This window comes from Buteo buteo, chromosome 2 (genome assembly GCF_964188355.1).
Source record: "Buteo buteo chromosome 2, bButBut1.hap1.1, whole genome shotgun sequence".
Taxonomy (NCBI): domain Eukaryota; kingdom Metazoa; phylum Chordata; class Aves; order Accipitriformes; family Accipitridae; genus Buteo; species Buteo buteo.
In genome coordinates this window covers 55020122-55033969 of record NC_134172.1, presented here as the reverse complement: position 1 = coordinate 55033969, position 13848 = coordinate 55020122, and the positions used below count along the sequence as shown (strand labels likewise).

The 13848-nt window shown below is 40.7% G+C and overlaps 1 protein-coding gene across 2 annotated transcripts in view; it reads right to left on the bottom strand.

Annotated features, from left to right (window-relative positions):
* Nucleotides 1–12235, bottom strand: part of DNAJC13 (DnaJ heat shock protein family (Hsp40) member C13) — a 58574-nt gene extending 46339 nt beyond the window's left edge. For both annotated transcript variants that reach the window (XM_075054978.1, XM_075054988.1), the window contains exons 1-3: nucleotides 12011–12235; nucleotides 5111–5191; nucleotides 55–130 (exon numbers count right to left, since the gene is read on the bottom strand). In XM_075054978.1, coding sequence (XP_074911079.1) covers nucleotides 55–130; nucleotides 5111–5178 — 144 coding nt within the window. In that variant the 5' untranslated portion in view covers nucleotides 5179–5191; nucleotides 12011–12235. The remainder of the gene's footprint in view (nucleotides 1–54; nucleotides 131–5110; nucleotides 5192–12010) is intronic.
* Between the last annotated feature and the right edge of the window lie 1613 nt (nucleotides 12236–13848).

The following is a 13848-nucleotide window of genomic DNA, read 5'->3' as shown; positions in this document are numbered from 1 at the left end:
ATCAATGTGGATGGTGAACCCAAGTCAGAAATCAACTTCAAAAATGATAGTTACCTGATTTGTAACTTCTAGCGTATTGGGATTGTATGTGGTGATGGCATGGGTTCCAACTGAAAAGACTCGCTTATACCTAGAATACACAAGTGTTAGTTTCTCCAGAAGTCACAGAAAAACCCTTTTGAACTGCAAAAATTATATTAAGAAGCTATATACAAGACATTGTTAGGAAATAAATATGGAATTTTCTGTTAGTTTGCAGTTTACCCTTACAATATGTTAAGCTCCTCTGTTCTACGTATCCATAAAGGGGACATACAAGTTAAGTACTACTAAATATATTTCCTTATGCATATCTTTTCCTAAGTTACTGGCTAAGTCAGGACCAAGGACTCTTGGAACTTGCACTGGAAGGTACTACCAGACAAGAAAAAAATTCTAAAAGAACTGAAAAACACAAATAGGAAAAAAGATATTCCTGCAATACTCTAAAGCATCTGTCTGAAGCTCTCTCAGACAACAGTTGTAACATGAAATAACCCAATTTACACACCTGGTCATGACACTGTAACAAGTTAAAGTGTTACTACGGCCAAGCCTAATTTTCTTCACCATGAGGAAAACTAAAACTAAGACTTACTAAGCTCAGAAAGACTCAGATCACTAAAGTTGTAGTTCAATATGCAGCTAGTCATTGTATATCAATATCACAGATATGTTAACTGCCACAGTGCTTAAAGAACAGCTGTAGTAAGGTAGCTTGCATTTCAGGCATATCAAAAACAAGCAGCAGTGAGCTAAAGCTAAAAAAATTTAGATGCATCAAGTGCAAAATGGAAGCCTCACCATGGTTTCATTTCCTAGACAACCTTCACAGCATACTCTGAACCAACTCTTTATATAGAGACTATTTACATGTTTCTGAATCAGAAAGTTTTGCAACTGTCCTGGTTTCAGCTGGGATAGTTAATTTTCTTCCCAGTAGCTGGTACAGCGCTACATTTTGGGTTTAGTATGAGAAGAATGTTGATAACACACTTATGTTCTCAGTTGTTGTTAAGTAGTGTTTAGACTAAGTCAAGGATTTTTCAGCTTCTCATGCCCAGCCAGCAAGAAGGTTGGAGGGGCACAAGAAGTTGGGAGGGGACACAGACAGGACAGCTGGCCCAAACTGGCCAAAGGGGTATTCCATACCATGTGATGTCATGTCCAGTATATAAACTGGGGGGACTTGGCCTGGGGGGGGGTGCAGATCACTGCTTGGAAACTAACTGGGCATCAGTCAACAAGTGGTGAGCAAAGGCAATGTGCATCACTTGTTTTGTATATTCCAATCCTGTTATTGTCATTTTATTGTTATTACCATTATTAGTTTCTTGCTTTCTGTTCTATTAAACTGTTCTTATCTCAACCCATGATTTTTACCTTCCCCCCCAGCCCCCCAATTCTCTCCCCCATCCCACTGGGTAGAGGGGAGCAAGTGAGCAGCTGCATGGTACTCAGATACCGGCTGGGGTTAAACCACAACAGCAACATAACTAACCAGAGTTTGAAACAGTAGATTACTGCTACTGGTACAAACTTCTTGTTCTAAGGTACTTCTGTCTGGAAGCAGTCCTGCCCAGAAAGTCAAGCCAAACCTGAACCAGAGCGAGTTCTACTAATTATTCTCTGACCAAAGAAATGGGATCTGAACACGCATGCCTTTCTTGAACTTGAACCAAATAAAAATACTTTGGCTAGTTGTACATACTAAAATGGATTCAGCGTAGCAATTGAAGTTTCAGTTCTGAGTAAACTGTGGGTTTGCTAGGGAAACAGCAGGACAGGATCAGCCAGATGGCTAACTACTCTGGATCCACGCCACGCTAGACACTGCATCAAGCAGATCGTTTCTCCCCTCTTTCTCTGCATTCTTGTGTTGCAATCCCTTCTTCTCTCTCACTTGCCAGGTCTGCAGCACAAGCCATCATTTCTGTACAAGGTCAAACTCTGCACAGGCTTCAGATACATTCAGAGTTGCTCCCTCATGTTATTTGACCTATCCTCCCTTCTTTCATAATAGCAAGGTCAATAGTATCTGTCTGACACAGTCAGCCAATCTAACAAACTTCAATCCCTACCATTTTCCATTATTCAAACTTGTGCAAGTTCAAGCCATTACTGGCCCAGAGGAGTTTATCTAGGAATTAAAGCAAGTGCTTATTTTCTTCAAATCTTATAAAAATCTGTAATAGTGACCTGCCACCTTAAAGATCTTTAATCTATTTAAAAAACCTATTTGTTTTTCCACATATTTGAATTTTCCTTATTTAAGGAAAATTGCAGGTCAAGAGAAGTCATAGTAATGAGGGGGAACATCTGAAGTTACTCTAGTTGCTAATAATTCCACTATATTCAGTCTGTCAAAGAATGCTCCAGTTCTTAGACCATAAGAAAATCCTTTGAACAAACCAACTGTTCCCTCTCCTCTTGTTGCACAATTTAGGTAGGTATTCTGCCTTTATATGCTTGTTTATGCTGTTCTAAAGAAATTTATTACTTGTTTAAGGTTTTGTTGACTCACTTAACATACTAAGCAGCTTCATGCTGCTTTGCATCAAAATAAGGATCTGCAACGATCACACATAATTGAAGACCAGCTTCCAAACATTATAGCCCCTTCCTTTTCTCCCCTCACACTGAAGCCAGCATTACAAGACCTAGGAAGCATATTTATTATCCAGCATTCTTAATATGTGATGTGACAAGGAACACAAAACAGAACAGCAGATTTTCCAAGTTACCATTTCCTTCATCTCCTCTCTCCAGGCAAATTCAGAAGACTCAAGTCTTGTTGCACAAACAGAGGAGACTCAGAAGTCAGTTCTTACACATGGCCTAAACATACTCTTGTCCAGAACTTCACCTTTAAATATGTAGAAAGGTATTTATACCTCGAGGCCTTAAAGACTTTAGCATTAATTATCTCTCAAACTACTCTGCAGTACAGTCTAATGCCAGGCTGTTTTGAGAAGAATTTGAAGCAAGTGTCCTCTTCCCAGTTAAAAGGCTATTGCCTACTCCCTAGTTTCTTTGAAGCACTGTAGAAGTAAGAAGTTATAATTTTTTTTTTAATCAGGATGAACCTGGTAGAAAAATTCTATACCACCACACTCAAGTGTTCATGAATTTTACAGAACTACTGAGATACTGGAGCATCATCATCTGTACTACTAGAAAAATACTTTAACAGCCATGCACACAGCCCATATTCAGCAAAGTGACAAATCATATCAAGAGTCAAAGTGATTCAGGCTCATTTAGCACTAGACATTAAGTTACTGTTTCTGGGTTGTTTTTTTTAAATGTTATCCATAGATTACATTGAGAACATGTAACCATGAACTGAGTGGACTTAAGTATTCAAATATAAGCTTACTAAAAGCCATATAAGCTTCTGCTGCAACACAACAAGAGGCCAACTACTCACTTTCCCCTTCACTATGTGAAAAGTAAAGTGTGACTGAGATATTAAACTAAGCCTCTGTTTTAGACTTTAGGCTTAGTTTGAAGTTCTAGAAGACTTCATAGTTTATCAGAATGCTACCGTCAAAGTTTGAGATAATACTGCTCTAACTTCAGCAGACTGCATCAGGTAGGAACAGGCTCTTTAATGAAAGGCATTGGGCAAGAGAAGCAATTCGAGTTCTATGTATTTAATTTTCATCAAGTGGTTCAGATCACATGCACACTAAATTTGCACATATGCCACAGGAACTTCAGAGGAAGACACCAGCTATTTTCTGTTGGGGAACAGAAAGATAAAAAGGGACAAACTGCTCTAATGTTCTACCCCAACATAGTATCTTATTATCACTAAAGAAAACAGTTTATTCACCCACGCCCACACAAATCCAAATGCATGGATCTTAACTCAGGTAAGACTCAGTTTACACAAGTATTGGATAAAATTCTAATGAGGTAGAACTAAATATTAAACCATTTATTTCAAGTCAATCAAGAATCTGTCTTGGTTAGAGGAAAGATTTTGCCCTCAGACAGCTGCTCAGCCTAGTCTGGACTCTGAACTACCCAGGGCTTTAAATTTGCTGACAAAAAGGCAGGAAGGCCTTTGATTAGACACTGAAGCAATCTCATGGTTCTTCAAAGCACAATTGGGAAAGATCTGTGGCTGCCACTCCTTGCAATCCCATCCTCCTTTCCTTCCCAGCATTCCCAATCTTTGATAGGCAGAATTCATGAAGTATCTATCAGCAGACAGCCAAAAAAAGTTAGTTTCAACTTACTGGTCAAACACCAGATTCAGACATCACCTCTTAGTATAATCATTAGAATAAAGCAGTACTCATGCTGCTGAGGTACAGACAACATACCCTCTTTGTTCTGTTGATGTTTAGGTAGCAAGGAAAAAACCCAGTTGCACAGCACTACTATGCACGTGAGAAGGAACGATGGGTAAGGATACCAAAGAAGGTCCTATGAAGCTTTAAAGAGTATGCATAACAGCTGATTTCCAATAAAACTATCCATTAAATTATCATAACTGTTATCTGTTATATTGTGTTTGAAGTTCCCTAGCTTTTGCAGACAGAAGCATCACTGAAAATTAATTTTTAGATCCAAGACCCCCATGAGGGATGAAGTTTATTTCTAGTAACAGAAGTCTTATATCTAAGTCTTAGAAATAATCTCAGTTAGTAGTTTAACAGATAATCTATTACACAACATGTTAAGTATATGTGTGGACTAGTGACCCTCATCTATTAAAGTACATAAGACACTACTCCGCCAAGAACCTGTTCCAAGAAGCATTTCCACTTTAAAATTAGTGCTTTATACAGTAAGTTCAGGAGACTTAGAAGCTAAGTCAGGTGGTCCATTTCAGAGCTACACTGAAGTGTGGGAACATGTGCAGAGGAAGGCTAAAACACAATGTTTAAAATCCAAATTAATTCCAGTGAAAATACATTCAATTCAGAGACTGAGCAGCAGGAACCTTTAGTTCAATTTTCATCCATCAATACAGGAACTATGCAGTTAAATCCAATAATGGAGAGGAGAAATGTCACACAAAACATTAAAAAAAAATAAAAATCAAACTTAAACTTACTTTCCCCTCCATGAATGTTTTGTTGTGTAGAAACAAGCAAGATCTCTGTTTTCTCTAATTATATTCATTCTGTGCCAAGACCTGAAAACAAAAGAGACATCCTGTTAGTACTCATGATTTTCATTTAAAACCAAAGTTCACTAATCATCAATACACTTCAAGAGAAAAAGTCTTTGTTTTTAAACACTGAAGTCAGTGCTTTGTCAATTCCACATAAAAAAATATTAGGAATACTTATGTTTATCAAACAATCCATGGACTAAGTTGCATATGGAGTTGAACATGAATTATTAGTTTCCCCGCTGATTTTGTTACACTAGTTACTCTTTAACAGTACACAGTTACAATAATTTATGCCCCATTATTTGCCATATTACTGCAATCACACTACTTTTGCTGCATCTTCGCACATTCAGATTCAAGCGTATTTTATGTCATCTCCAGAACACTTAACTCCTGAAAATTGTGTAATATCAAAATGATTTGAGTACCCTGCATATGTAACTCCAGCTAAGCCAGATTCCTATTGCAATTTTTAAACAAGCAGGTAGGAGATATCTGGATAGACAGAACAGCTTACTCCCCAGTCCGAAACAGAATTTGAAGTTGAGAAACTTACTTATTAGCTAAGCGTTGTGATTAAATAGCTGACTAAGTACACTTTCTATGCTGTAAAAGCTTAAGCCATCCCACCACTAACATCCTAACATGCTTACTTCACACATGAATACCTATTCCCTAAACATGTACAGGAATTTAGTGAAACTTGCCCAGATTGTTGCTTTAGGAGCTGCTAAGTTCTAAGGAATGCTTCTTAACACTAAACACTATCTTCCACAACTGAAACAGATGCATGTGGAGTACTTGGAAAACTAACCTCCCTTTTACTTCACTTTGCTGTTACTACATACACAAGGCACTTAGGTGGACATATCCTGATTAAGTTGCGAGAGTGAAGTTGTCACTCAGTTTAGTGCTACAGCATTAGTTTTATTTTCAAATGTGTCAAAACAGGCTTCCTTGCTCTTCATTACAGACTGGGACTACTCTCAGGTTCACACCATTAACATGGTGGAATCCCCCAAACTTCACACACTTAAGAAGCTAGTCTGCAAGAATTCATATTCATAGCTTGCCTGAAGCAACACTAGAGTAATCCAACCCCAGTCAGTACCCCGCTAAAAGTCAAACTACAGCCCCAGTTATCTTTTTGCATTCAGCTAGCTCTACTTGATTTGGCAAAGGAAGATTTCTCATTTTGAGATGGATGACCTGTAACATTAGCTCATTGCTAATTTCTACCCTCTACAACTTCAGGCTATTTTCTTTCAGAGCAAAGACTGTAGCAGTTATGTAGTCATGAACATCAAGAATGGATAGCCAGACTGAAACGAACTTGAGAATTCCTTCCATCAGGTGAAAAACCAGCACAATCATTACTACCTACAAAAGAGAACTGGTGGTACTGCCTCTGGAAAAAGAGAAAAGCAGTATTTACATATTTCAATGACTCAATCTTTGAGGCAAATTTTCAGAGTTAATACCTCATTGACGTGTGGCAAGTTAAATTCTCTAAATCCAGTTTTTGGAAACAAAGTTTAATGAGGGGTAAGATATTCAACAGCATTATTCCTCAAGTTCTCCATTTTGCCCGTTTTAAGAACTATGTTGTATTATTATTATTGCCATGGATAAGCATCACCACAGTGCACTCTGTCCAAACTACACAGATCTTACTGTATAGTAGCACACTTCAGAGGTGATAATTTTGTGTTTTAAAGTTATCTTCAGAACAAACTGCCAGATACTCAATCTTCATACCTCCCTTTTTAAGCTGTTTTCTTGACACTGACTAATGTATAAGTAAAAATAAAATAAAAGGCTTATAACAAGACTAGCTCCACTAAGTATGGGATTATAAGACCTATTTATCTGTAATTCCAGTTTTGCCAATACCAGAGTTCTCTAACCAGCTCTATTAAGTCTCCCAGACCTGAACACCACCTGCTCTAGAGTATTTAAAGCAAAATGTTCTCACCCTTGCAAACATCTAGCCTTAATACTGAACTGAGAAACACTCATTTATGAACTATCAGCACCTTCCATTAATTTTAACACCAGCATCTAACTAGATTCAGGATACTGATACATGAAGTATTGTACATGCAATGGAAGCAACAAATTCACTAGACTGCTTTTTTGTTTAGATTAAAGCTATTAAAATCATTAAGCTTTGATGCTTTACTCCCTGTGCTTCTGGACAGCGATTGTAACTATGTCTCCCACTAAGAAGACTAGCACAGAGGCAAAATATGCCAAAATCTAGTAACAATTAATTCTTGTACACATTTTCCAGCAGTTTAACAGAGAACAAGGCTAACAATAGCCTAGTGTTCTGAGCTGTTATGCTGAAGTCCAGCAATCATTTTTCAGTTGTCTTTGGTTCCACAGTAACATCAAGATGAAAAAAATAGTTCATGCCAAAGACAAAGACATTTTAGAAGAAACCAAGAAGTTATCCTCCTTCACTCATTCTGGCAGAACCAGTGTGGCATCACTCTTTACTACACTATCTACAGAGTGATATATTGTAATTTTAGTACCCGAGATAATAAAACCTGATGTGCTCTGCAAAGTCAATGGTTACACTATTAATCAAATTTAGCCATATTGCCAGTGTAAGCTATAGCAGCCTGCTTAGTCATACCATATTAATTTCCCAAAATAAGAGAACATTCTTGCCACTTTTACCCCTTCTTCCTATATTCAAGAGACTTTAAGAAGTCGACTGACTTGACACAAAAATTGAGTTAAATTATTTCACTCAAAAGCATCCAGGACAATAAGGCCCCAATTTTGATGTCCTGGAGCACCGGATAATAGAAAATCACAACTTCAAAGGTTATTTTGAACATTTTGCAGCATAGCCATTGGATATCCCATGCTCACAGCTCTCAAAGGTTTAATACTAGAGAAACACCTAGTTAAGTTGTTCTATTTCCAGTGGAGCAGAGGCAACATGTAGTTTGAAAGTAGCAGTTTACAAACATGTTTCATCTGGTTGAGAAAGAGAACATGCTGAATGCAAAGCACAGTCAAATAATCTGAGGTTCCTGCAGGCAAAACATTGTCTATGACTTGCAACTTCTTTTGGGAACCTAACTAAAGCACTCCCCCAATACCCGAATACTTTAATTAGCTTTTTCACAAGACACAAGTTCAGCAATACTTTCCTATGTGGTTCTTGTAGTACTGTAAACAGCAGTGAAACAACTTTTGGGGGAAAGAGTTGAAGCCACATTTTTGTGTGCTGCATGTACCAGAAATAGCAACCCCTAAAATTAAAGGGCCTAAACTGCTGCCAGGACTCCCTCTGCCTCAGATTAAACTAAGTGAATAGGTGTATTACACAAGCTGTGTTCAACTTGCTTACACTTTCCACGCTTCCAGGATTTCACATTCTTCAGACAAAGTTACCATCTGGGAAAACAGAATCTATTTCAGGAAACAGAGACAAGTCAGTCTCAAACTAACACTGATAGAGTTAGAAACAAAGCCATGACCTTGCAGGCATCAAAGCAATACACATAGCTGTAATTATACATAAGCACTCCTCAGTTTAAAGTCAGAAGTTTGGACATGGGTTTAAAGTTTAGCACAGAATTCAGACTGATTTTTTTCCCAATAATATTATTCCTCCATCACAAAGCTTCCATATCTTTCTTAAGTGAAAGTTTAACCTATACTAAGGTAGTACTTCAAGCCCCACACAGAATTATTATTCTATTCCACTGGGGGGAGGAAGAAGAAGAATACTGATGAGAAACTGAGATTTCGGGGGGGGGGGGGGGGGAGAAGAATAGAAATGCTGATAAACAGAGATTTCTTTTTAAAAATTTATTCCAGCAAGGCTAGAATACAAGACAAAGTTCCTGGAAAGTCTATACTATGCAGGGACATCAAACTCAAGTGTGACTCTCCTGAGAGAGATAAGACATACCAAGAGGATAAAAACAGGGACCAACTGGAAAGAAGTGAGAGCAAAGCACTGAAAAAAAACAAGGTTCCGTTAATCTGTGGTGCTACATACCTACCTTTTAGCTTAAAGGTCTGGAGCATGATGTCCAGTCATCTACTCACCTATAGCTTTAAAGGCATTATTTAAGTAAATGAGTTTTTCTGCATTGAAATGTTTTAGATGTCTAGGTTTCATCTGCCTTTCACTGCTGTGTGCACTACATAGCATTTTTGCCTTCAGACAGATTCTTTTTAACAAACACTAAACATTTTTGCCTTCCCTAAACAGAACTCCAGTCTTGAAGTACTACAGCCTAATTAGCTGTGGAAACTGAGATTTCTTAGTCTGTTGTGCAGCCCTTTTTGTAAGAGGAGAAAGAGGTGAGACCAACCAGATCCTTAAAAGAGGATTAGTGTAACCTCCCTCAGTGATAGCAGCATTGCCACCTTCCATAGTCCAGGACACAAACACACTGAAAATTTTAACTTCACTACTACCAGAAACGCTGGTGATGACATTAGTATCCATCTTCTAGCTGACTGCTCCCATTCCCTCACCAAGGACCAGTGCTGAGGATAACCAGAACCTTCCACACTTGTTTTTTTTCTTTTCCATCTACATTAGCATTATGCTGTATCAATGAACCAATCTGATTCACCAGCTAGACAGATGAGTATCAGAACAAAAGGATTTACTCACTAATGGAGGGAAGAAAAAAAAAAGTTTTCCTTTCAGTCACAGTTTAGCCATCTTGTCATATTTCTTCAGAATATTGGCCTATTTTAAGTTTTATTAGCGAGGTAGGATAACTGTTAAGTGTTTTTTGGCACAAGAATTTTTTTTTTTTTTGAAGCAAATTGAGATGTTAAACAGTTGAAGGTTAACACTTCAAGATACAGTTGAATTTCAGCTGAAGAATTATTTTATTAAGTCAGTAAGCTTCACTTACTGAGCTTCAAACACGAGTTAAAAGAAAAGTCACCTGCTCATTCTGAAACACAGATCTGGCCCTTAAGAAAACCAATCCTCAGCAAACCACTTAAAATCTGGAAATACACAGTGATTCAGTCCCTCAGGACAAATACATGTTTGGAAACTATGAAAAATACCACATGACACCCAGAGGAACGAGCAATACATATGAAATAAATCTTTAGAAATTTATTCCAGCAAGACTAAAATACAAGGTAAAGTTCCTGGAAAGTCTATCCTACACAGGGACAGATACTCAGCTCCGAATCTCCAAACACTTAGAAATCTGTTGGAAGTAGAAAAAAAAATGTCAGTAATAATAGAAAGGAAGCAGCAATTTCTGGTTAAGTGTTCTGGCACCTGTCTGCCTATAGAAGGCAGGAATTAGACCAAGATGCATATCTATAAACTGAAGCAGGCTAGAGCCAAGCATAGTTTTTACAACTATAATACAGATCCTGTTATTTTGAACTAAGCCATGGCAGACTGTTTGAACTGCATCTTCCCAGCTTAATTCAAAGATGAAACTTGAGTCACTAGCAGTCCCTTTGACAGCCTTCCTCCTTTTCTATGTATCTCACTACATGCAAGTAGCCTATGTCAACAATCTTCTAATTATCAAGAAAAGGCTTCAACTTCAAAGAACTTCACCAAGGAATATTTTCTTAAATACAGTATTATTTAATCAGTGTTAAGTAACAGGAAACAAAGCAGCTATCTACTCAACTTCATCTTCTCAGACTCACTGCCATAGATCTTATTTGTGAAAAAGCACATGAGAAAAGGGGAAAATACATTTCAGATTACATTAACTTCAAAAGCAGCCACAGAACAGAGAATAAGTGCATTAATAAGAAGACTCCAAATAAACTTATATGCCTATGTTTCCCTCCAAGCAGCATGCTCAAACATTTCCTCAGCTTGAGAGCACTAAGCTGAAAACAGAAACACCATCACCACCCCAAAACTGAAACACTAAGGTATTTTTACAGCCCAGAGCTTGGCCCTCGGTAGAGACACAGCTGTCAAGGTGCAAGCTCCACACCACCTGAGAGGACAATCTTACCCCACAGACTTTTGGCAGCATATTGCAGACAGAAAACCATTTAGTATGTCTAACTGATTTGATTTTCAGAAAACAAAAAGCAAGTGAAAAAGCATCCATGGGAGAAATTCAAAAACTCTTGGGAAAATAAGCACATTAAGGGTAGATTTTCTGAAAGATACATTTAGTTCTGCTCATGCTCTTCAGGCATACTATTACCACTCAAAAAAGAAATAAAATCTCATCTCTGTGAAAGCAAGTCTCCTCCTCATCTCTCCCACGCTTCATAAATTGTTTCCCAAAGGAACTCACGAGGGCTATATTTTGATCTGAGGCCAGGAGGAAAGAAATAACGTATCTTTTCTTAATGGACACACTAGTACTCATCTAGGAAAGAGAACAGGCTCTGCCCGGCGGCTACAAAAGCTGCATCAGGTGCAGAGCACGTTCAGCGCAGCACCAGGCAGGCTGAGGCTAGAGCAAAGCCCAGCTCTCCTCAGCCGGGAGGCAGAGGAAGAGAGGGGCTCGACAGGAGCTGGTAACCTCGCGGGTACCGCACCTGGGGATCAGGGCCGCGGGGGGCGGCCGCTCACCGCCCCGGGCGCCCCCCGATGCCCGCCCCTCACTCCTCCACAGCTGGGGCAAGGCGGGGGGGACGACGACTTCGCCGGCGAAGACATTAGCCCCGGGGCGGCGGAGCCTGCTGCCTCCGGCCCTGCCCCGCTCCTCACAGCCCCACCGGCTGGGCTCGCCCCCCCACCCGCACGGCCGCCAGCGGCAGCACCTCGGTGCCCAGAGGCCCCGCCCGGGGCTGTGGAAGGAGGCGGCGGCCACCGCCTCGCCTTCCCCCGCCGATGGGATTTACCTGGCCGGGGAGCTTGCGCTGCCCGGACCCGCCCCCACCAGCACTGCGCTTCCAGCCGCTGCCGGCGATAAGGGCGAAGGGCCGCCGAGCGGAGCCCTCGCCCCTCACCCTCCACCTGGCCAGGGGGCAGCCGCTACACCGCTCCAACTCCCTCAGAGTCTGGCGCTGGAGGCCGCCATCTTAGCTCCAGCAGCAAGACCGCCCTCTCGGCGCAGCCGCCGTCAAGCCTGGGGCAATCACGGGACGCGGTCAGCTGATGTACCCCTCCCCTCCACTTCCCTCCCGCGGCCGCGCGGGCCCGGCGCGCGGAGCCGCCCCGCCCTCTTCCTTCCCGCCCCTCGCCCCCTCCCCTCCCCTCCCCTCCCCTGCCGGGAACCCGACGGGACGGGGCGGGGCGGGGCGGGACGGGGGACGGGGACGGGGGGGTAGGGGGTAGGGTGGCTCCGCGCGCATGCGCGGGGGTGCAAAGTCCCGTCCGTCCGTCCGTCCGTCCGTCCCGCCTCTCTCCCCCGCTCCCTTCCCCGTCACCTCAGGCCTTGGGAGGGCGGGCTCGAGCCGGGCTTGAGCGCGGCGGGGCGGTCGCCCAGGACCGTGAGGGGCTCTGCTCGTCTTTTGCTCTCTGTTGTCTTTTAACGGAGTTTAGTCTGGTTGGTCCAGACTAGATTGGTAGTGTCCGAAGTGCCCGGCTCCTGGAGTCTCGTCATTGTGTCGCTTTGTGGGTATGGGCAGCGGCAGCACTGCCAGTTTTTCGTGCCTTCGGCATCCCAGTAGTGCATTTTTGAGGCCTGGTACTGGTTTCATGCTCATCACGGAAGTATGTAGCAAATGAGAGAGGTGCTTTAATTGTATACAAAACGTTACAAACCTGTAGTCTCCTGTTTTGAGAATGTACGTCATCAAGCCGTGAAAGGCATATTGAACAATCAAAAAGTGCACTTTTTAATTATGCGTATTATTTGTGTGATGGTAAAAATAATGTTAAATCCCATATTAATGTTGCTGAACCACTGACTTAACGTGGTTGGCTAACCACCCTCGAAAGTTGTTACAGGACTCAAGCTCTCCGTTGACTTCCCATATTCTATTCCAGACATAAGATTTCCCAAAGATGTCGTAAATTACGGCAGCATTATAACAGCTTGCCATGATCTCCATTAAATGCCTAAAGACGGACGTAAATATTTTGAAATATGACTCATATTAGAACATGTGAGCTTACCATGCCTTTCCTTTAAAATAGTGTCCTTAAAGTCTGCAAATGAAGAGAGAATTGAGGAACAAATTATAACTGGAACTAATTACCTTGGAGAAAAAATGAAATCACAGGCATTATATTGCTATTTTTTAATATCCTCTTCATTGTCATGTAAACCTTCATGTCTTATATTTTACATAAGATATTTAAATACTAATAAGTCATTCTTTTGATAAATCTAGTCCTCTGAATCTGGGGCACCATGGTAAAATAGCAGTAATAGGAAAATAACATTACTTTGGGGAAGCTGATAAATTACTTTTGGTCACAGAACTTTGAGGGGGGAAAAAAGATTTAATATTAACATACTAGGAATTGCAGAAAGCTAATTTCAGAGGGAGGTGATATTATTCAGAAGAGTCTCTTTGGCTGAATGCATGGAAGAGTTTTTGGAGGGGCTTGGATTTTTTTCCATTCTTGTTGATCAGTTGGTTTGGAGGATTTTTTTGTTCAGGAGGGTTATATTTTGTCTTAGTACTTTTTTTGTGTTGTTAATATGGGTAGGTGAAACACAGAAAGTAAAGCAACAGCTTGTTAGATGTTTATTACTTGAGACCAAAGAATGACATTTGCATAATGAAAT